Here is a 22,623-nt window from a genome sequence, read left to right on the forward strand (position 1 = left end):
ACGTGAATACAATTATATCTAGAGTTGTGTGTAGTGCCTTTATTCTCCGAATTTACACACCGATTTTTATGAAAATCTGTTCACCCATTTTTTCGTGGCTTGGCAATGATATTGACTAAACAACAAAAGCCTAAATTCTTGAAAATCTCTGTTGTCATAGCCAGTATAGTAAAGCTGTGTAATACATAAGTGATCTGAAATTGTATTCTGCATAGCTTTCATCTATATATATAGAAATAAGAGTTTTGTGTGTACATTGCTCAGAATTTGAAAAGAATGGTATTTCTGTATCGGTCATGTCCACAGTAACAAGAAAATCCTTTTTTTTACTTTTCCGTAATGTCTGTCTGTCTGTCTGTCTGTCTGTCTGTCTGTCTGTCTGTCTGTCTGTCTGTCTGTCTGTCTGTCTGTCTGTCTGTCTGTACACGCATCACGAGAAAATGGCTGAAGAGAATTTAATGAAAATCGGAATGTAAAGTCAGGTGATGAACTGCTACAATCTAGGCTATAAATTATTTTAATCACGCTGAGTGAAATGGTAGTTTAGGGGGAGGCCTGAAATTTAATTCTCAAATATTTATGTTATTAGTGGTCGTGTCTTAATGAAAATCGGTAGACAAACATGGAAAATAAGTCGCTACAATATAGCCTATACACGCTGAGAAAAATTGTAGTGTAGGGGAATGCCTTAAATTTAATTGTCAAATATTTATTGTATTAGAGGTCGTATCTTCACGAAAATTGGTATGCAAAGTCGAGGAATAGGTCGCTATAATCTAGGCTATCAATAATGTTATTCACACTGAGTGAAATGGTAGTTTAGGGGAAGGCCTGAAATGTAATCTATATATATAAAATAAGAGTTTTGTCTGTACATTGCACAGAATTTGAAAAGAATGGTATTTCTGTATCGGTCATGTCCACAGTAACAAGAAAATCCTTTTTTTACTTTTCCGTAATTTCTGTCTGTCTGTATGTATGTACACGCATCACGAGAAAACGGCCGAAGAGAATTTAATGAAAATCAGAATGTAAAGTCGGGTGATTAACCGCTACAATCTAGGCTATAAATTATTTTAATCACGCTGAGTGAAATGATAGTTCAGGGGAAGGCCTGAAATGTAATTCTCAAATATTTATGTTATCAGTGGTCGTGTCTTAGTGAAAATCGGTAGACAAACATGGGAAATAAGTCGCTACAATATAGGCTATACACGCTGAGAAAAATGATAGTTTAGGGGAAGGCCTAAAATTTAATTGTCAAAAATGTATTGTATTATTATAGTGGTTGTATCTTCTCGAAAACTGGTATGCAAAGTTGGGGAATAGGTCACTATAATCTAGGCTATCAATAATGTTATTCACACTGAGTGAAATGGTAGTTTAGGGGAAGGCCTGAAATGTAATCTATATATAAAATAAGTGTTTTGCCTGTACATTGCTCAGAATTTGAAATGAATGGTATTTCTGTATCTGTCATGTCCACAGTAACAAGGAAATGCATTTATTACTTTCCCGTAATTTCTGTCTGTCCGTCTGTATGTATGTATGTATGTATGTATGTATGTATGTATGTATGTATGTATGTATGTATGTATGTATGTACATGCATCAAGAGAAAACGGCTGAAGAGAATTTAATGAAAATCGTCATGTAATGTCGAGTGATGAACCACTACAATCTAGGCTATAAATTATTTTATTCACACTGAGTGAAATGGTAGTTTAGGGGAAGGCCTGAAATGTAATCTATATATAAAATAAGTGTTTTGCCTGTACATTGCTCAGAATTTGAAATGAATGGTATTTCTGTATCTGTCATGTCCACAGTAACAAGGAAATGCATTTTTTACTTTCCCGTAATTTCTGTCTGTCCGTCTGTATGTATGTATGTATGTATGTATGTATGTATGTATGTATGTATGTATGTATGTATGTATGTATGTATGTATGTATATACATGCATCAAGAGAAAACGGCTGAAGAGAATTTAATGAAAATCGTCATGTAATGTCGAGTGATGAACCACTACAATCTAGGCTATAAATTATTTTATTCACACTGAGTGAAATGGTAGTTTATGGGAAGGCCTGAAATGTTATTCTCAAATAAGTTATTTGTCATTAGTGGTCTTATCGATAAATCTGTATATATCAATCTCACAGCTGCGCGCCCCTAACAACATGGCCAACTCGCCTGGTCGTACCAACTGAAACAGCCTGCCTGTATATTGGCGGGAGGTAGCTGGGGAGTAAGATAACGTTCTTCTTTAGCATGCCATTCCTCTGGTTCATACATTTTCTGATATATCTGGTTCGTAACACACTGGTTCATCATAGTATTCGAGCTATTCATTCCATACTCTGAGGCACTGATTGGAATGAGTAGCGTGCATGTTTAACGGAATAATGACAGAGGAGTGTTCACGGCAGTCTGCGACCTGGTTATTCCAGCTCTGGAACTTTGGACTCTTAGATCGGCACCGTAGTACGGACGAAAAATGATTTTCATGATTTTCATCACCGTAGTACTGTTCGTTGAAAGTGTGCGGTGTTTCATTTGATCGAGTCTTTTATATGATAACATTGCTTTCAATCGCTACATTCCTACTGACATTTTTGTAATGACCTGACTGAGATCGAATTCATTAATAATTTCTAGAATTAAGAATAACTCCTCGCTTCTCTGTTTGATAATGTGTTGTACTTTTGATGACTCATCAATTTTCCAAGCAAATTGGCTCAAGTTAAAATCACCTCACACAATAACATTGTCCCGTGAGTTGAGAACAGATGTAATATTTCCCAATGTTTGACGTAGGTCACTAAGCTGGTCGTTCACTTCATCTGGAAGCAGGTAGCAGCACACAATGAAGATAGCATGACCGGGTTGAGGGTTGACTTTCACTACTTGACCCTCCCAATTCTCGTCAAGCTCAGGATTCAATACTGGTCCAAGGTCAGGCTTCACAGCTAGTAAAACACCTCCACCATCCAGTTTTGAAGTGTTCACGGAATTTCTGTCCTTACAAAATACAATGTAACTGTCTGTTAATATTTCAGTATCAGCTACTGTTTCGTTAAGCCAACTTTCGCTGATACAAATACAAATACAGTCATAGTTCCCTTCACTTAGTCCAGCATTACAGTCAGCAAGCAAGTTACGCATACTCCTCACATTTTGATAGAAAAATGTCATACTTTTATTGCTTTGGTTGGATCCTGGGTTCAGTTGTACATCTCCGGAGAGGCTAGGACGGCTAGTACATAGCTGGATAACTGCAAATGAGCCAGCCTGCCTTGGTCGTGGGCGCACCTTTCACCTCGGTGTGGCGACACCGAGTACCTCAAGCCGTTGAGAGAAGCCACGAGGCCAGATAAACTGCATTTATTAATCACTAGGATTCTTTCCCCAAACTGTGTCTCGCACACTGTCAAACTTAAGAGTACTGTAATCACTTTGGCACAAACGAACTGGACCATAGGCATATTTAACTATCGAGAACACAAGTATTACTCAGAGAACTACCAACATCTGAATATGACAAGCCGCCATCTTGTGTTATGATCGAAGGCAATTGTTCATAATAGGTCTTATGAAGTCTAACACTTCAAAGGAGGATAAGATCATTTTAAAAAGGTTTTTTAACAGCAACAAGACAGATTTTAACTTCTTCTGAGTATATCCAAGAAAAACCAGATGACTTTTTAATATGCTTTTGAAGTGTATTACCACAGTAAGAACAACAAACAGTGTGTGTTTAAAAAAAAAAAAAGTTTTCTATTTTAAATATGTTGTCGGTATAAGTTAAATCCTAGAATATGGGAAGTTCTGTTTTGTGATGTAGAAGTCAATAATGAAGTGAGTGGTGTCTTCCAGAACATGTACGAGTCAAAATAATTGTATAATAAACTTACGAATTTCAGAATGTATTGACAGGGTGGACCCAACTATTACCTATAGTATTTATATTATAACAACACTAAACATGAACAACACTAATGCACTCTGGCAGCTGTTCTACCTGTCACAGAGAATTGCAACTCTATTTATTTACATACCCGCTGATGGGGTGTACGTGTACGATGTTACAATGTTAAACTAATTTAGGCTTCCTGAAACAGATGTGAAGAGTAATATTAGCTTTCTTCGTTGTAGTCATTATCTGTGTGTATAATAGGTATGGATGTGTATGAATGACTGTCAACAAGTGATCAAATACTAACAGTTCTTACAACTTATGTTTTAGGAATGCAAAATCTCCAGAATGTCCAAAGTATTTACCAGGCAGTGAAGGAATATGCTGCAAGATTTTGCTTTATGCATTGTGTCTCTTCATACCCTACGCCTGCAGAACATGTGAACCTCAAAGTGATAAATTTGTACAAGCAGGTATTTCCAGATATTCATGTTGGATATTCGGGCCATGAGATTGGCATTCCAATATCTGTTGCAGCAGTTGCCCTGGGAGCAAAAGTAATGTCTTTGGTTCTTTCTTTGAAATAATTAGTTTGTATGTATGGATTTAATGTAGTTCAAAATAATATGTTCATCTGTTATGTTGCATATAGTAGATCTACAGGACAGTAATTAGCCTATATTAAATTTGTTTTCCTTTATATTTCTGAAAACATTAAACATGGCATTATTTCTTTCTTCCAGCTGTTGGAACGCCATATTACCTTGGATAAAAGTTGGAAAGGTACTGATCACATTTGTTCACTAACTCCTGGTGAATTTCAAGAACTAGTGAATCAAGTTCGTTTGGTTGAGGTAGCTCTGGGTGAACCTGTAAAACAACTGCAGCCTTCAGAGCATGAATGTTATATGAAGTTGGGGAAGACCATAGTAGCAGCACGAAAAATGCATGTGGGTATGAGATTGGGGCCCAATGATCTCAAAGTGAAAGTAGCAGATCCGAAAGGATGCCCGGCAGACATAATAAAAAACTTGATTGGCATGATATTGACGCGAAATCTTGAGGAGGATGAGAGTATATTGTTGACAGATATTTCATAATTGCTCAAAGCAAATATGCTAGCTTTGACCTTAAAATAGGAAATATTTTATCTGAGTAAATACATTTTCTTAAAGACAATTTACAGGTTTGATTCATTCTATAGTGACCGAGCTCGATAGCTGCAGTCGCTTAAGTGTGGTCAATATCCAGTATTCGGGAGATAGTAGGTTCGAACCCTATTGTTGGCAGTCGTGAAGATGGATTTCCGTGGTTTCCCATTTTCACACCAGGAAAATGCTGGGACTGTACCTTAATTAAGGCCACGGCTGCTTCCTTCCCACTCCTAGCCATTTTCTATCCCATCGTCGCCATAAAACCTATCTGTGTCAGTGCGACGTAAAGCCATTCTATAGTGAAACCTAATTAGTGATATTCCAGCAGTTTTCTTATTGCCCAAGTTAATAGGAAAAAAGAAAGTGTTAAACAAACATCTATGAATTTATTACTTATATGCTTTCCTCTTAATTACATTAGAAGGCTTTGTATAGAAAGACGGATTTTTATGTGGTAGCCCACAATGATCGTAACATTGTCATTTTCCTATTTTTTGCCTCTTCCCCGTATGTGTCTATCCTGAACATTAATTCCACTTCATATAATATTATGATTGAAGACAGTGGTGGAGATTGTTGTTTTAAGAGGCAAAGTGATGAGATTATCAACTCCCAACTCTTTCTTGCTCTCTTCTTTATTCTTTGTTTAAGTAACTGTTTGATTATGTGCGTGTAAAGTTTATTTCAAGAAAAATGTTCAATTATGATTGAAAAATGTATAAACATTTGAAATTTCCTTATACAGAAACGTGGAAAATGGGGAATTTCATATGGCTTGAGGTGTTTTGTAATGTTTAAGCACCTACAGTATATCACTGGTTTTTACCAAGATGACCAGTTTTATTCCAGTCAGTTTTTGTAAAACTTCCTCTTCAGTACCCATGTATCATATATGCTATATGAAAACAAAAATCCACAGCCTGTTTACAGTTTCAACCATGTCAGGAATGGAATGAATAAACCCCGCATCTATCGGCGAGGATAGGAACTGGACCGGCTACCAAAGTCTATCACATTCCTCTGGGTCAGTGATAAAGTGATAAATGAGTGACAGATGAAATGAAATGATATTGAAGAGTGCTGCTGGAATGAAAGATGACAGGGAAAACTGGAGGACCCAAAGAAAAACCTGTCCTGCCTCTGCTTTGTCCAGCACAAATGTCTCATGGAGTGACCATAATTTGAACTACAGAACTCAGCAGTGAGAGGTTGGCATGCTGCTGCCTGAGCCACAGAGGCTACTATATATGCTACATCAAGTGTTGAATTCTTTTTTGACCCAGACAAATTGTATCAAATTGTATCAAATTTGATATATTCCTCTTTTTTTTTGCAGTTTTTTAATACAAAGGTATAGGAGGTGGCAGCTCTGTGTAAATTTCAAACCTCGGCACAATCCCCAAAGTATTTTTTCAAAATACTGTTTTTACAGGTAAGTCTTATTTTGCACCTTAAGTTCAAACTAAACATAGTGCAAAGAATGATACGAAGGCTGTAAATAAAGTAGTGGCAGTATTGATGGAACGCAATAGTTAATGAACTAATGAGTATAATTGCATTACATTCCTTCAATGTTGTCACCCATAAAGTCTGTTACCTTTTGCCAAATGTCGGGAAGCTGTTGGGGACTGTTGGCAAGGCATTCTCTGTTGATGACAGTGACGAAGCGCCCTACTGCACGGAGTGCAGGTGCCATGTCAGGAAATCAGTGGACTCAGAGGGGTTCCTTCAACTTCAGAATCAGATTGAATTCATAAGGACTCATGTCTGGTGAGTAAGGAGGGTGTTCCAAGACCTCCCAATGCCACTGTTGCAATAAGAGCTTGACATTGTTTGCAATGTGAGAACGTGCATAGTCTCGCAATAAACGTGGATGTTTGCGCTGCATTGCCGGACGCAGATATCACATCAGAAATCGGCAATAGTAGTCACTGTTGACAATTTGTCCCTCAGGCACAGCAACCGTAAGAATAACACCCTTGTAATCGTATGCCACTATCAGCATAAGCTTCACTCAACTGGGTTCCTGTTGAAATTTGTGTGGACATGCCAAACCTGGGTGACACCATTCATTCAACTGACGCTTTAATTCAGGCTCGTAGGCTTGTGCCTACGTCTCATCGATGGTGACAGTACGCTGCAGAAATGTGCTTCATTTGTTGTGGTATCTGTCCAGGTGGATGCCAGCCAGTGCATACCGGTGCCATTTCCATACGTCAGTGAGTTGATGTGGAACCCAACGGGATGCAGTTTATCTCAGTTAAAGTCATTTCGTCAGTATTTGCCGTTTGATGACTAAGACAAACCTCTATGGATAGTTCCTGGACAGTCCTTTGATTATCTACAGAAACGAGACTACTCATGATGTCAATCTGATCTTGAGGAATGGATGGCTGACCTGTGTGGTGCAAATCCACAGTCTCATTCTGACCCACATGAAACACATTGACCCATCGCACAACCGTTCTCTACGGTAATGCATTCTCACCACAGGCTTCACGTAATCCTCGATAACATTCTGATGCATTTTTGCCACAGGCAACCTCAATTTTGATCCACGAATACCTTTTGAAAACATGCTTCAGAGCGGTGAAATCGACACTCTTCACTTCAGTGCCACACAGCCACAACATTCCCAACTGGATGCCCATCAAATGCACACTACATATCGACAAGAGCGGTACCTGACAGCGCAACAGCCCTCATATTTTGTAGCTGTTAGGTTCCTCAGTCTGCCGAAATTAATTTTCAGTAATAAATTTATAAACTGCCTGCAAGAAAACATATGGTAACAGTATTATACCTGCAAAAGAAACAACTACATTAAAACATAATGACATGTTTTGTTCTTAAAAGAACACCATGAGATTCTATTAAATCACACTGAAATATTTAGAAGTGTATAGATATTTATGTTTAGAAAAGTCTATTTTACAGCGTTTTATTTTTTCACATGAGTGGGTCACTCACCCCAGCGAGGAAATTTTTTTTTTTTTTTTGCTAGTTGCTTTACGTCGCACCGACACAGATAGGTCTTATGGCGACGATGGGACAGGAAAGGGCTAGGAGTGGGAAGGAAGCGGCCGTGGCCTTACTTAAGGTACAGCCCCAGCATTTGCCTGGTGTGAAAATGGGAAACCATGGGAAACCATCTTCAGGGCTGCCGACAGTGGGGTTCGAACCTACTATCTCCCGAATACTGGATACTGGCCGCACTTAAGCGACTGCAGCTGAGGAAATTTTAACTACCCTTTTGGTCATCCTCAGGTTGACGTATGTAGTAAGTCTGAGGAACTAAAATTAAATCTCTCTGTATATCAAACAGCATTGACCGAGCTCGATAGCTGCAGTCGCTTAAGTGTGACCATTATCCAGTATTCGAGAGATAGTGGGTTCAAACCCCATTGTCGGCAGCCCCGAAGATGTTTCTCCGTTGTTTCTCATTTTCACACCAGGCAAATACTGGGGCTGTACCTTAATTAAGGCCACGGCCGCTTCCTTCCTACTCCTAACCCTTTCCTGTCCTTTCGTCGCCATAAGACCTATCTGTGTCGGGGCGACGATAAGCAACTTGTAAAAAAAAAAAATTTAAAAAAAAAAACCAGCAGTGAAAGGACAATCCAGGCAAATCTTGATATTCACAAAAGATGGAACAAGAAATTTTATAATTCTCTGAAGAGAATTGAGACTTGGTGTATGATAGAAAACAATGTTTCAGGAAATATGTTTTGATTTTATGCAGAAATTACTCCTGCAAAAAATGCTTCTGCCATAAGCATTTACTTACAACAGTTGTAAGTGAACTGCTTTTGTATTTACAACCTCAAAACTAAGCATTTCACTGTATATCTGTATCATGAGGGTGAGGCCAAAAAGGGCACAAACAAGGTTCATTCATATACCTTTATTGTACGGTACCCTAATTTTGTCCAAAGAAACAACTAAACTTCACTTGTTTTCAGACGGAACACCTGGGTGGAACAAAAATCATCATTGATGGGTATGTGCCTGGGAACAAACAATTCATTAATATCTAAGAAATTGTTCACCTCTTTCCATAAAGATACCATTCCTTTCTTGCATGTGACCAGATATTTGGAGTACTGAAGAAGAAAATACAGAATGCTCCAAAGGAAAATGTGGATATAATAGTCAGGTTACTGTAGTCACGTCCTAGTTTGTGAACCATGGGCAACGGCTGAGTGGCCTAGTAAGTGGTCCTGAGAGTCGGGATACCAGTTGCTATGGAATGGGAGTGGGCATCTCGGACATATTCTGAGTCGTGGCCCTCCTTGTGCTCAGGCGGCTAGGACTACACAATTCACCGGTGGTCCATAACCCGTTAGAGGAGAGATCCTCACTTGGACTATGTGCAAGTAGGGCAGCATCCTGCTTCATGAATTTACCGAGCTCAGAACACTTTAAGCAAGCCTCGGACCTATGGGAGTAATGGAGTCCTACTCCCATTTGACAGGCGAGGGACTCCTTGGAAACAACTTGGCGAACAAAATGGAATTCGATGGGGAGCTATCAATATTAATGGGGCTTATGGAAGAAAGAAGGTAGAACTTGCTGAGTCAGCAAAGAGGATGCATCTGGATGTGCTAGGAGTAAATGATATTCGGGTAAGGGGAGAAAAGGAGGAAGAGATAGGAGATTATAAAGTGTACTTGACGGGTGTTAGAAAGGGAAGGGCAGAATCTGGGGTAGGGCTCTTTATCAGGAATACCATTGCACGCAACATAGTTTCTGTTAGGCACGTAAGTGAGCGAATGATGTGGGTAGATTTGTCAGTGGGAGGAATTAGGACAAGAATTGTGTCTGTGTATTCACCATGTGAGGGTGCAGATGAGGATGAAGTTGACAAGTTTTATGAAGCATTGAGTGACATCGTGGTCAGGGTCAACAGCAAGGATAGAATAGTGCTAATGGGCGATTTCAATGCGAGAGTTGGGAATAGAACTGAAGGATACGAAAGGGTGATTGGTAAATGTGGGGAAGATATGGAAGCTAATGGGAATGGGAAGCGTTTGCTGGACTTCTGTGCTAGTATGGGTTTAGCTGTTACGAATACATTCTTCAAGCATAAGGCTATTCACCGCTACACATGGGAGGCTAGGGGTACCAGATCCATAATAGACTATATCTTAACAGACTTTGAATTCAGGAAATCTTTTAGGAATGTACGAGTTTTTCGGGGATTTTTCGATGATACAGACCATTATCTGATCTGTAGTGAACTAAGTATCTCTAGGCCTAGGGTAGAGAAAGTGAAATCTGTCTGCAAATGAATAAGGGTAGAAAATCTCCAGGACGAGGAAATTAGACAGAAGTACATGGATATGATTAGTGAGAAGTTTCGAACAGTAGACAGTAAGCAGGTTCAGGATATAGAAAGTGAATGGGTGGCATACAGGGATGCTGTAGTAGAAACAGCAAGGGAATGCCTAGGAACAACTGTGTGTAAAGATGGAAAAAGGCGAACATCTTGGTGGAATGATGAAGTGAGAGCAGCCTGTAAACGTAAAAAGAAGGCTTATCAGAAATGGCTCCAAACAAGGGCCGAGGCAGACAGGGATTTGTACGTAGATGAAAGAAACAGAGCGAAACAAATAGTTGTTGAATCCAAAAAGAAGTCATGGGAAGATTTTGGTAATAACCTGGAAAGGCTAAGTCAAGCAGCAGGGAAACCTTTCTGGACAGTAATAAAGAATCTTAGGAAGGGAGGGAAAAAGGAAATGAGCAGTGTTTTGAGTAATTCAGGTGAACTCATAACAGATCCCAGGGAATCACTGGAGAGGTGGAGGGAATATTTTGAACATCTTCTCAATGTAAAAGGAAATCATCCTGGTGGTGTTGCAAACAGTCAAGCTCATGGGGAGGAGGAAAATGATGTTGGTGAAATTATGCTTGAGGAAGTGGAAAGGATAGTAAGTAAACTCCATTGTCATAAGGCAGCAGGAATAGATGAAATTAGACCTGAAATGTTGAAGTATAGTGGGAAGGCAGGGATGAAATGGCTTCATAGAGTAGTCAAATTAGCGTGGAGTGTTGGTAAGGTACCTTCAGATTGGACAAAAGCAGTAATTGCACCTATCTATAAGCAAGGGAACAGGAAGGATTGCAACAACTATCGAGGTATCTCATTGATTAGTATACCAGGCAAAGTATTCACAGGCATCTTGGAAGGGAGGGTGCTATCAGTCGTTGAGAGGAAGTTGGATGAAAACCAGTGTGGTTTCAGACCACAGAGAGGCTGTCAGGATCAGATTTTCAGTATGCGCCAGGTAATTGAAAAATGCTACGAGAGGAATAGGCAGTTGTGTTTATGTTTCGTAGATCTAGAGAAAGCATATGACAGGGTACCGAGGGAAAAGATGTTCGCTATACTGGGGGACTATGGAATTAAAGGTAGATTATTAAAATCAATCAAAGGCATTTATGTTGACAATTGGGCTTCAGTGAGAATTGATGGTAGAATGAGTTCTTGGTTCAGGGTACTTACAGGAGTTAGACAAGGCTGTAATCTTTCACCTTTGCTGTTTGTAGTTTACATGGATCATATGCTGAAAGGTATAAAATGGCAGGGAGGGATTCAGTTAGGTGGAAATGTAGTAAGCAGCCTGGCCTATGCTGACGACTTGGTCTTAATGGCAGACTGTGCCGAAAGCCTGCAGTCTAACATCTTGGAACTTGAAAATAGGTGCAATGAGTATGGTATGAAAATTAGCCTCTCGAAGACTAAATTGATGTCAGTAGGTAAGAAATCCAACAGAATTGAATGTCAGATTGGTGATACAAAGCTAGAACAGGTCAATAATTTCAAGTATTTAGGTTGTGTGTTTTCCCAGGATGGTAATATAGTAAGTGAGATTGAATCAAGGTGTAGTAAAGCTAATGCAGTGAGCTCGCAGTTGCGATCAGCAGTATTCTGTAAGAAGGAAGTCAGCTCCCAGACGAAACTATCTTTACATCGGTCTGTTTTCAGACCAACTTTGCTTTATGGGAGCGAAAGCTGGGTGGACTCAGGATATCTTATTCATAAGTTAGAAGTAACAGACATGAAAGTAGCAAGAATGATTGCTGGTACAAACAGGTGGGAACAATGGCAGGAGGGAACTCGGAATGAGGAGATAAAGGCTAATTTAGGAATGAACTCGATGGATGAAGCTGTACGCATAAACCAGCTTCGGTGGTGGGGTCATGTGAGGCGAATGGAGGAGGATAGGTTACCTAGGAGAATAATGGACTCTGTTATGGAGGCTAAGAGAAGTAGAGGGAGACCAAGACGACGATGGTTAGACTCTGTTTCTAACGATTTAAAGATAAGAGGTATAGAACTAAATGAGGCCACAACACTAGTTGCAAATCGAGGATTGTGGCGACGTTTAGTAAATTCTCAGAGGCTTGCAGACTGAACGCTGAAAGGCATAACAGTCTATAATGATAATGTATGTATGTATGTAATAGTCAACAACATATCCAGTGTCTCTGTGATAATGGTGGAAACAGAAATTACAATGAATGTTGATCAATGGTGGCCTCATCACTACAAGAAAAATGTGTAGTCTCCAGAAAGAGCAAAGAGAGAGATTCCTTAACGTGAGAAACAGTGTTTCAACTTATCCCAGTGCAGTGATACGCCGGGCATGGTTAAAGCTCTTCCATACATTCATATTAGTTGCACATTTCAGCTGGCTAAGAAACACACATTATTCTCCACAAACTTGGAAAACTTGTATCTCACTGGAAAACCTCCCATTAACAACAAGTAAATGAAGGATCTCCAAAAACTTATAGACATGCAAGATGAGGAGGCAACGTCTTGAAGAGTTTCTGAAGGGATGACTCTGGTAAACTGAAATTGATCAAGAATGTTGGATTTTCATCCATCTTCCCCTGTTTCATTTTGATTAATGTAGGGTAACTAATATTCTGCAATAAGGTGTTATTTTGTTTTTCCATGCTCAGAATAGTTACTAAGTCACTTTCAATGACAAGTCTTAAAGTATTGACATGTGAAATGGAACTCGTAGTACTACAGTATTATTCTGTTTATTTTGGTCATAAATGCCGGGATTGGTTAATAATTAATAATATACATATTCTTATAATATTTAAAATAAAGAAACTTAATACTTGCTTGAAAAGTGCTAGTGAGTGGAGAAAGGGATCAAATCCATTTCTTTCAAAATGTTATTTTGTGAAAATGTTGCAGTATATTTTTATTTAAAACTGTATGTTTATTAAACTTGGAAGGTAGTTGACATAAACAAAATTAGGAGGACACGATTGGTGTCCTTTGGTGGAAAAATAGTTATTTCCTTCTCTTGAACAAATCTAAATAAAATAATTCCTTTCTCCATGACTGATCTGATTCTTCCTTACTCTTACAAATCAAGAACTAATTAACAATGTGAATTAACTACCTGCATAACCTCATCGTAACTCATTGCACCTTCTTTCCTGAATATTCTACTGCTTTTCCCACACTCTGGTGGGGTCATTAGTTGATTTGGCTTTGTTTTATGGCTGATTGCCCTTCCTCATGTAACCCTATATAGAGTTACATATTCACTATTGTTTGTTTCTGTGGTGGTTGGTAGTGTGGTGTATTGTGTGCTGGAACAAACACAAACCCCCAGTCCCTGTGTCAGAGGTTAAGTAGACACTTTTAAAATCCCCGAGTCGGTGGGGAATGAAATTTGGGGCCCTCTGAACCCAAGGCTTAGACATTGACCATTCAGCCAAAGAGCCGGTCGATTTGGTTTTAACTGTTTGATTAAAAAATACTGGCAAGTTATCATAATAGTGTACAGTAGTATTAATAATGTTATTGGCTTTATGTCTCACTAACTACTTTTACGGTTTTCGGAGATGCCAAGGTGCTGGAATGTAGTCTGGCAGGAGTTCTTTTATGTGCCAGTAAACCTACCAACACGGGGCTGACGTATCTGAGCACCTTCAAATACCACCGGACTGATCCAGGGTTGAACCTGCCAAGTTGGGGTCCGAAGGCCAGTGCCTCAATCGTCTGAGCCACTCAGCCCATTTACAGCAGTATTTATGGTTAAGTTTGGGTAGTGTAAGTATTATATTTCTGTACTTACTGTATGACTCAGTTTACAGAGGAGTTGATGTTGTATATGATAATAGAACTTCCAGCAAAGAAGGTGCATGTAACTTGCACGGTATAATGATCTGGCTCAAGCAGTGTAATTTTTTGCACCTTTTCAATACTGCGACAAAAAAGGTACTATCAATAAACCTTATATGGTGGGAGCAAATAAATTTCCTTCTTAATTCCAATCTGAAAAAGACACTTTTTTTGCAAGTAGAATTTTCTTACTGCTTTGATTTGTTTGAAATACATTACCATTGATTTGATAAAACAAATGTCTTCAGAAATGGTATGTGGATGCTAAAAGCACATTTAAAAAGAATGTTCAGATAGAATGTTTTAAATTTTAAGGATATGGTTATTTTTCTCTCACCTGATATTTTGCATTCAAATAAATAACAGATTTTATCAGATTATGTATAAACCTCAATAGCAATGTCAATATGAAGATGTATTTAAATAACCTAACTCCTATTGGATGTTGTATGTATTGATACTGATGTCATTTTTACATGTTCTAGAATAACGTTTTGGAGAGCTGGAAATATTATGTCAGGTGATAATGGCAGATGAAATATGAATATGGAAATAATATATTTATTTATTGTGTATCGTAATTAATTTTTGCTCCCAAAATGATTCATCAGTATTTTGTCCCAACTAGCAGCAGAGTCCATTATGGAGATATACTGTGTACATTTGATTCACTCCTGGACCATGTTATGGTGTAGATTAACAGTCTTCATTGTGTTGTATAGTGCGTCAGCCCATCGTAGGTAATCCCTTGGGTCTCTTTCCGATTATTTTTGAATGTTGAACATGTACAACAGACAGGTTATGTAAGTATTCTATATTTTTTAGCTTATATCTTAACCAACCGTGATGATTTAGTGACTGATGATGGCTCAAAAAAGCTGAAACATATACCCATAGCCATATAAAATAATCTAAAGATATTATGAAATTTATAAAGGTATTGAATAGGTAACAAATAGATACTAATTCTGATAAAAAACGTAGACAATGAATATATAATTTATGCAGTAATGCCCGACTATAATATGTGGTAATTATGCAGTTGGACATAAACAGGAGAGTTGTTACAAGCCATTGATGGAAAGTAGGTCACCAAGAACCAAGCCAGTGGCTTGTTAGTCAGGGGTTTACCAAGTGTCTGGTTTGAGATTTCAGCCTATTTAAAAAAAAAAAAAAAATGTTCCAAGCTCCCTTGTTTTGTCTTGATCGAATTGCTAAGAGTATGTGCCACTCATGGAAAATACAGAGACGCGTTAATAATTTTCTTAATGTCACCAAATATTTGACTGAAAATCAGTGTGCTAGAGACTAGAGTCCATTAATTAGGATAGAAAGACTTAAACTGCAGAATTATAACATATTTTGTACATTCGTGTCCTCATCCCGAGGTAGTGTAGCTGTTTTGGCTGCTGTCTGAGATTGACTGTGTATATTTAAAGTTAAATGTACTCACCTTAGAGGTGGTCATTGTGAAGTACAATGTGAAACTTGAATGTTGATGTATATGTGCAGAGGATGTAGTTTGTTGTACAAGAGAATCTAAAAGATAAGGGAAAAAAAAGAGGGAATGAAAAGAAACCCACTGCTGTACACTCCTCTAAGAACCATAGATTTCATCCTGACATAGCAACACATCATTAATGGAGGTGAGCTGCATGTACCTATTTAGCCACATATCAGCCCTCCTGTCAATCTTAAATTTCTGACAGTACTGGGAAACGAACCCAGGCCCCTGAGGATGGCAGCTAATAATGCTAACCATTATGCTACAGAGGTGGACATTATTCTGTGTATAGTTTTGAATTGTAATTGCAGCAGTTAGCAGGGGCGCTGAAATAAACTAACCGATAGAATCAGTGCTAATTAATATCTGTGCGAATGGACTAACTAAATTCCATTCTGTCTGTCTGTTAGGTCATCAGCCCAGAGGCTGGTTGGATCCTCAAATAGCATCACTAAAGGTTATGCAGTTATAAGGAAACCCCAAAAACCAATGGCAGCACCAAAATGAGGCGTACTAGGCAAGAAGAGGAGTGAGGTAGTTTGCCACTGCTTTCCTCACTGGGTCAGAAAGTACTATTGCAGCACGACTGACCCTATGAGCAGCACTGTTCATAACACTCAGATGCACTAGTTGTGCTCTGAATGTCATTACTCAGCACTACCCATACCCCAGCAGCTTCCATATTGTCACAGCCATGGATGTTGACTGGGACTTCGGTGGAAGCTACACTTTACTCTGGCCTTTCATTGCTGATTAATACCTGCCATGAGTGAACACACTAATTACAGTCATGTTAGTAAGCACACCAAATGCTTATAACCTGGGAGGTTCTAGGTTCGATTGCAGTGCTGTAACCATTAACATTGGTGCAGTAATATGAGAATTGTAATCATCATGGGGACAATAACTGATAAGCCCATAAGCAGTGACATAATTCTGGTCCTGAAGGAGTAGGAAGGCCCCATTAGTGATGTGTTGCTATATCAGGGTGGGGTCTATGGTTCTTACAGGAGCCTACAGCAGTGAGATTGGTTGCTTTTCATTTTTGTTTTGTTTGTGATATGATATAACTTGGTGTTGTTGTAAGTGAAAGTACCAAAGTCTTTTTTTTTTTGTCTTGGATTCTCTAATTGGTGTAGTGACAGGTTTATTTTTTATTTTGTTGATGATCTTGTCAACTGTCTTATCTGTGTAATGTAAAGCAAATGGTAAAAAATAAAATAAATATTGTGAAAAAATAGGCCTTAATTGGAACCCTGATGCACATCAGATGTAACAATGAATACAAATGACTGTTTGGAAATGTATTACAAAAAGTTTTCTCCCAGAGGGAAAAGAGATATTATTTCATAAACTCACTGGAACTTTTTGTAATAATATTCCATGATTCAGTGTATGAAAGGCTTTTGAAAAGTCAGCTGTTTGATTAATATTACCATTCTATTAAAAACATCATTATATACTGTACATGCACCTTCACTATGAACTGTTATGCCTTTCAGCATTCAGTCTGCAAGTTTCCATGATCTTACTAAACTCTGCCACAATCCTCTATTTGTAACTAGCTCTGTGGCCTCATTTAGTTCTATACTGTTTATCTTTAAATTATTAGAAACTGAGTCTAACCATCATTGTCTCCGTCTCCCTCTACTTCTCTTAGTCTCCATAACAGAGACCGGTATTCTCCTAGGAAACCCGTCCTCCTCCATTTGCTTCACATGAACCCACTACCGAACCCGTTTTGTGTGTACAGCTTCATCAATCGAGTTCATTTCTAACTTAGCCTTTATCTGCTCATTCTGAATACCATCCTGCAATTGTTCACACTTGTTTGTACCAGTGATTATTCTCGCTAATTTCATGTCTGTTATTTCTAACTTATGAATAATATATCCTGAGCCCACTCAGCTTTCACTCTCGTAAAGCAAAGGTCCCAAAACAGACTGGTGTGAAGACAGTTCTGTCCAGGAGTTGACTTCCTTCTTACAGAATACTGTTGATCGCAACTGTGAGCTTACTGCATTAGCTTAGCTGCTCTTTGATTCAATCTCACTTATTATACTACCATCCTGGGAGAATACACATCCTAATGGTCTACTTTTTCCAGCTTTGTATTCCCAAACTGACATTCAGATCCCTAAGGTTTCTTACTAATTGACATCACTTTAGTCTTGGATAGGCTATTTTCAAGTTCGAAGATTTAAGAATGCAGGTTTTCACCACAATCTGCCATTAAGATCAAGTTGTCGGCATAGGAAAAACTGCTTACTACATTTCGACTTAATTGGATACCTCCCTGTCAATTTACACCTTTCAGCAGATGATCAGTGTAAACTATGAAAAACAAAGGTGAAGTACTTTGAATCAAGAACTCATTCCACCATTAATCCTCATCACAGCCCAATTGTGAACATAAATACCTTTGATTGCTTTTAATAACCTAACCTTAATCCCATAGCCCCCAGTACGACTAACATCTTTTTATATTATTATTTATAAGTTTCATTTTCCGCATTGATTGGATGCACTATACAGACAAGAAATTTGTTCCACCTATCAATACTTATTTATTATAAATGGATTTACATTAGCACCGGTTTCGGCCTTCCACGGCCATCATCAGCTAGTACATTAATATATTATAGCCATTAGACAATATCACAAAGATGTTATTATGATCAGATCATCCGGATGTCTAATGGGGGTGAAAATAAAATATATTTGTAGTAGTGTTTTGTCTATGTGGGGTTAAAATATCTATGATCAATGAGGTAATGAAGGCTACAATAAACTAAAACCTATTGAGTGTACACTGGACATATTGAGTACATTAAACATATTAAAATACATAAAGCACAGTATAAAATGCTTAATAAGTTAAACACACTAAAATATGGTACATGTATATCAAAACACTTGTTAAAATTTGAGAGTTTGTGTTGCGTGGAGTTCCTTCTTCAATCTTCTTTATAGTTCTTGCGCTTCTATATCTATGTTAATTTAGTTGCACAAAGTTATCTTCGAGAATATTCTATGGCTGATATATGTCATATTGATTCGTGGTGAAAACCCTTGTCGTGAAAATTTTTAAGTACTGTGTAATTCAACCGTTGATATACTTCAGTAAGTTTTGTGACAGACTGCAAGTCTTGAGTTTAAATTTTGATTAAAGGAGCTGTTGGTGGCGACACCTCTCTCATCTGTATTCATGATGTAGTTATTATTGTTGTTGTTGTGGAGGTCGTGTAGCGTTATGTTTGGAAGCTTGCTGTGTTCTGTATCTTTTCGACCGGGTGAGTTGGCCGTGCGGTTAGGGGCACGCGGCTGTGAGCTTGCACCCGGGAGATAGTGGGTTCGAATCCCACTGTCAGCAGCCCTAAATATGGTTTTCCGTGGTTTCCCATTTTCACACCAGGCAAATGCTGGGGCTGTACCTTAATTAAGGTCACGGCTGCTTCCTTCCAATTCCTAGGCCTTTCCTATCCCATCGTCGCCATAAGATCTATCTGTATCGATACGACGTAAAGCTACCAGCAAAAAAAAAAAAATAATAATTCTCTCTTCACTCGGTACTCTGTCATATGCCTTCTCTAGATATATGAAACATAAACATAACTGCCTAATTCTCTTGTAGCATTTTTCAATTACCTGGCGCATACTGAAAATCTGATCCTGACAGCCCTTCGTGGTCTGAAACCACACTGGGATTTCATCCAACTTCCTCTCAACCAATGATCGCACCCTCCCTTCCAAGATGCCAGTGAAAACCTTGCCTGGTATACTAATCAATGAGATACCTCGATAGTAGTTGCAATCGCTCCTGTTCCTTTGCTTATAGATGGGTGCAATTACTGCTTTTGTCTAATCAGAGGGTACCTTACTAACATTCCATGCTAATTTCATTACTCTATGCAGCCATTTTAACCCTGCCTTCCCACTGTATTTCACCATTTCAGGTCTAATTTCATCTATTCCTGCTGCTCTATGACACTGGAGTTTATCTTAAAAAACACAAGATATGTTGAAATCAAGTAATACATATTGACATTTGACAAAATCAAATAACTAAGGGAAGCACGTCGCTAAAACAACAAACTATCTACATTTATATACCGTATTCTATCAAATTTTATGGTCAATTCAGTCTTAACATAAACTATAAACTTTGTGTATATATAGATTAAGTCCCGCACTAAACACCGGACAACTACCTGATTTCAACATAAGTGTTCATATTACCTCAAGAAACTCATACTATTATTCCACCAGTAGACGAACACGGCTGATCATATATCATAGCATAGTCGCATATACAACATGCCGCAAGAATTAACCTGTACTTCAAAATGTTTTATCATCTAGTCATAAATTTTAATGTGGAATAGTGGACACTTCACAATCCAAGAATATTGTACATTCAACATATATCACCTGCGCACATAATATTATTGCAAAGTTTTAACTCTCATACCGATTAACGTAGACGAAGATAAGACGAAAAAATTTGCAAATTGTTAACGTTTTTATCCATACTATGTGACACCTTTATAATTTAAGAAAAATGTATTTTAACATACATAATTCATGTACATATAGTAATGTTAAGTTTTAATTATTATATCAGTTAATGTAGACGATTATTTAAACTAGAACATTTGTAATGACAATGTTTTCACCCATATCATGTGACGTTCTTATTGTGATGTTTTAATTGTATGTTATGATTGTCAGCTGAAGATGACCTTCACAAGGTCGAAACCAGTCCTGTAGAACAATAATATATAAATATATGTATTGATTAGGTGGAAGCTTCAATACTTCATATTTGTGTCACCATTAATGACTGCGAACTTCTCCAGGCTGACTTAAGTAACTTATTACACTGGATGACAGAAAATCAACTACTGTATTTTCTGACTTCTTATGTAGTACATGTTGGTTATGTATTGTACTTCACCTAAAGTCCTCTTCTTTCACCTGGCTGGTCAGTCGGTGGTCTAACTACTATACGTGAATGAGAATCCAAAGATGAGGGATGGAAAACTTTATTCCACGAAAACATAAAATGGAGATCCCCCCCCCCAAAAAAAAACCACATTAAACAAAAAAGGAAACACAAAATTTTATATAACAAATATCCCTGAAAGTTGTGGGTCTCCACCCAAATCATGTGAAAGTCTTTATCACTCTTGGAACCGTGAGTAATTAACATGGCGTGAGTTTTTTGAACAAATAAGTCCGAACACTGTAGACATAGATTTCAACCAAGCTCGATAGCTGCAGTCGCTTAAGTGCGGCCAGTATCCAGTAATCGGGAGATAGTGGGTTCGAACCCCACTGTCGGCAGCCCTGAAGATGGTTTTCTGTGGTTTCCCATTTTCACACCAGGCAAATGCTGGGGCTGTACCTTAATTAAGGCCATGGCCATAGATTTCGTCAATTAAAACATTCAACAACAAGGGATTAGGAATGTAAGATTTGCACATTATTTTCACTAATATGACTCCCAATGGTTAGGGAAACAAAAACATAAAACACACACTGGCTTATATAATAGGAATTAATCAAGGGATGTTCCACCATTGAGCACTTTATATAATATATAACATTTATTAAGTGAAAACCAGTTTTGATTCCCTTGGAATCATCATTAGTTCACAGTAAATAAATAAATCAAAAAGATCTTCACACAGTCAACATGAAATCTGCCCTTTAAACACACTTAAAATGGTTGACATAGGTTATATGATATAAAAACACATTGAAATCCAGGTCGCAGATAACTGTAGTGCGTTTGTACAATGTTGAGCAGAGTTTTAATATAATATATAGAAATTTGAATTTGAGGAATACTATGAAGTTCTTATTTGTTACTGTGGATATAAAAACACGTTAGAAATGTTTTTATATTCATAGTTGAATCGTCGATGAAGAATAAAAAAAGTATCAAAATTGACGATCTTGTAAAGTGCCAACGTTAAGGCAATTTGCCAAGGAGTTAGGGGAACATCCTTCGTTGTTTTGTAGCAGCTGTTGTATGTTGAAAATGTCACTGGTGGTGGTGGTGGTGGTGGTGGTGGTGGCGGCGGCGGCAGCGGCGGCACAGTAGTTGCAAAAGGTGGATGTCTGAGGAAAAAGAAAAAAAAAAATGATAGGTAGTGACCATATTCAGACTTTAAATATTGGAGAGTTGTTTGATAGTACTTACTCCCTTACTCCTTGCTCTCATTACCCTGCCGCTAGGAAAGCTGGAGGTGCACTGCTTGCCCGTGTCTGCATGGAGCTTATTGGTAATTTTGAAAGGGGACGGTCTCAACCAGCCACACAAATCAGCAATAGCTGAGCACGCTGTATTGTCGGGTCATGATGTCATGTTCTTACTCACACAAGACACTACAGGTCCAGGATTATATGGGAAGCTGTGGAAATATGTAGAAATCCTAACAATCCTGGCTGGTTGCCAGCCAGCCAGCCATTAAGGATTTATGTAGGTAGTTCCCTTCCCTAATGTTATTTCGTTTTGGTGTTTTCCAAATTCGTATGTTCCTCATCGCCAGATGTTTCATTCCAGACTTGTGTCAATGTCATACCTTCATATGTGCATACGCCTGTTATGTTATGTTATGTTATGTTATGTTATGTTATGTTATGTTATGTGACCCTCTCAGGCTGATTTTGAAGGTTCCGTCAGCTTCCGCCTCAAACGCTAACGCTGTACCGCATCCGAGAAGCTATCTGGTGACGAATGAACGTACCATTTCCACTTCTATTGGGTAACGTCAAAATTCAAAGCTCATAGTTTTAGAAGCCTTTCTCAAGGACAATCGAGATATTCTTCTGATGATGCAGAGCATAGTTCTCTGCGAAACGTAAAGAATTTCACCTTATTT

The 22,623-nt window shown here is 38.3% G+C and overlaps 2 protein-coding genes across 4 annotated transcripts in view; one reads left to right on the forward strand and one right to left on the reverse strand.

Annotated features, from left to right (window-relative positions):
* NANS (N-acetylneuraminic acid synthase) overlaps nt 1-5,087 on the forward strand; it is a 101,647-nt gene extending 96,560 nt beyond the window's left edge. For 2 of the 3 annotated variants that reach the window (XM_067139160.2, XM_067139161.2), the window contains exons 5-6: nt 4,249-4,475; nt 4,662-5,087. In XM_067139160.2, the coding sequence (XP_066995261.2) occupies nt 4,249-4,475; nt 4,662-5,018 (584 nt within the window). In that variant the 3' untranslated portion in view covers nt 5,019-5,087. The remainder of the gene's footprint in view (nt 1-4,248; nt 4,476-4,661) is intronic. The other variant, XM_067139162.2, reaches the window with a different exon arrangement.
* A 16,347-nt stretch (nt 5,088-21,434) lies between these two features.
* Nucleotides 21,435-22,623, reverse strand: part of LOC136864187 (FHF complex subunit HOOK interacting protein 2A) — a 354,492-nt gene continuing 353,303 nt past the window's right edge. Inside the window, exon 15 of the mRNA XM_068226194.1 lies at nt 21,435-21,859. The gene's annotated coding sequence lies outside the window, so the exon portion shown is untranslated. The remainder of the gene's footprint in view (nt 21,860-22,623) is intronic.

This window comes from Anabrus simplex, chromosome 2, assembly GCF_040414725.1.
Source record: "Anabrus simplex isolate iqAnaSimp1 chromosome 2, ASM4041472v1, whole genome shotgun sequence".
NCBI lineage: Eukaryota > Metazoa > Arthropoda > Insecta > Orthoptera > Tettigoniidae > Anabrus > Anabrus simplex.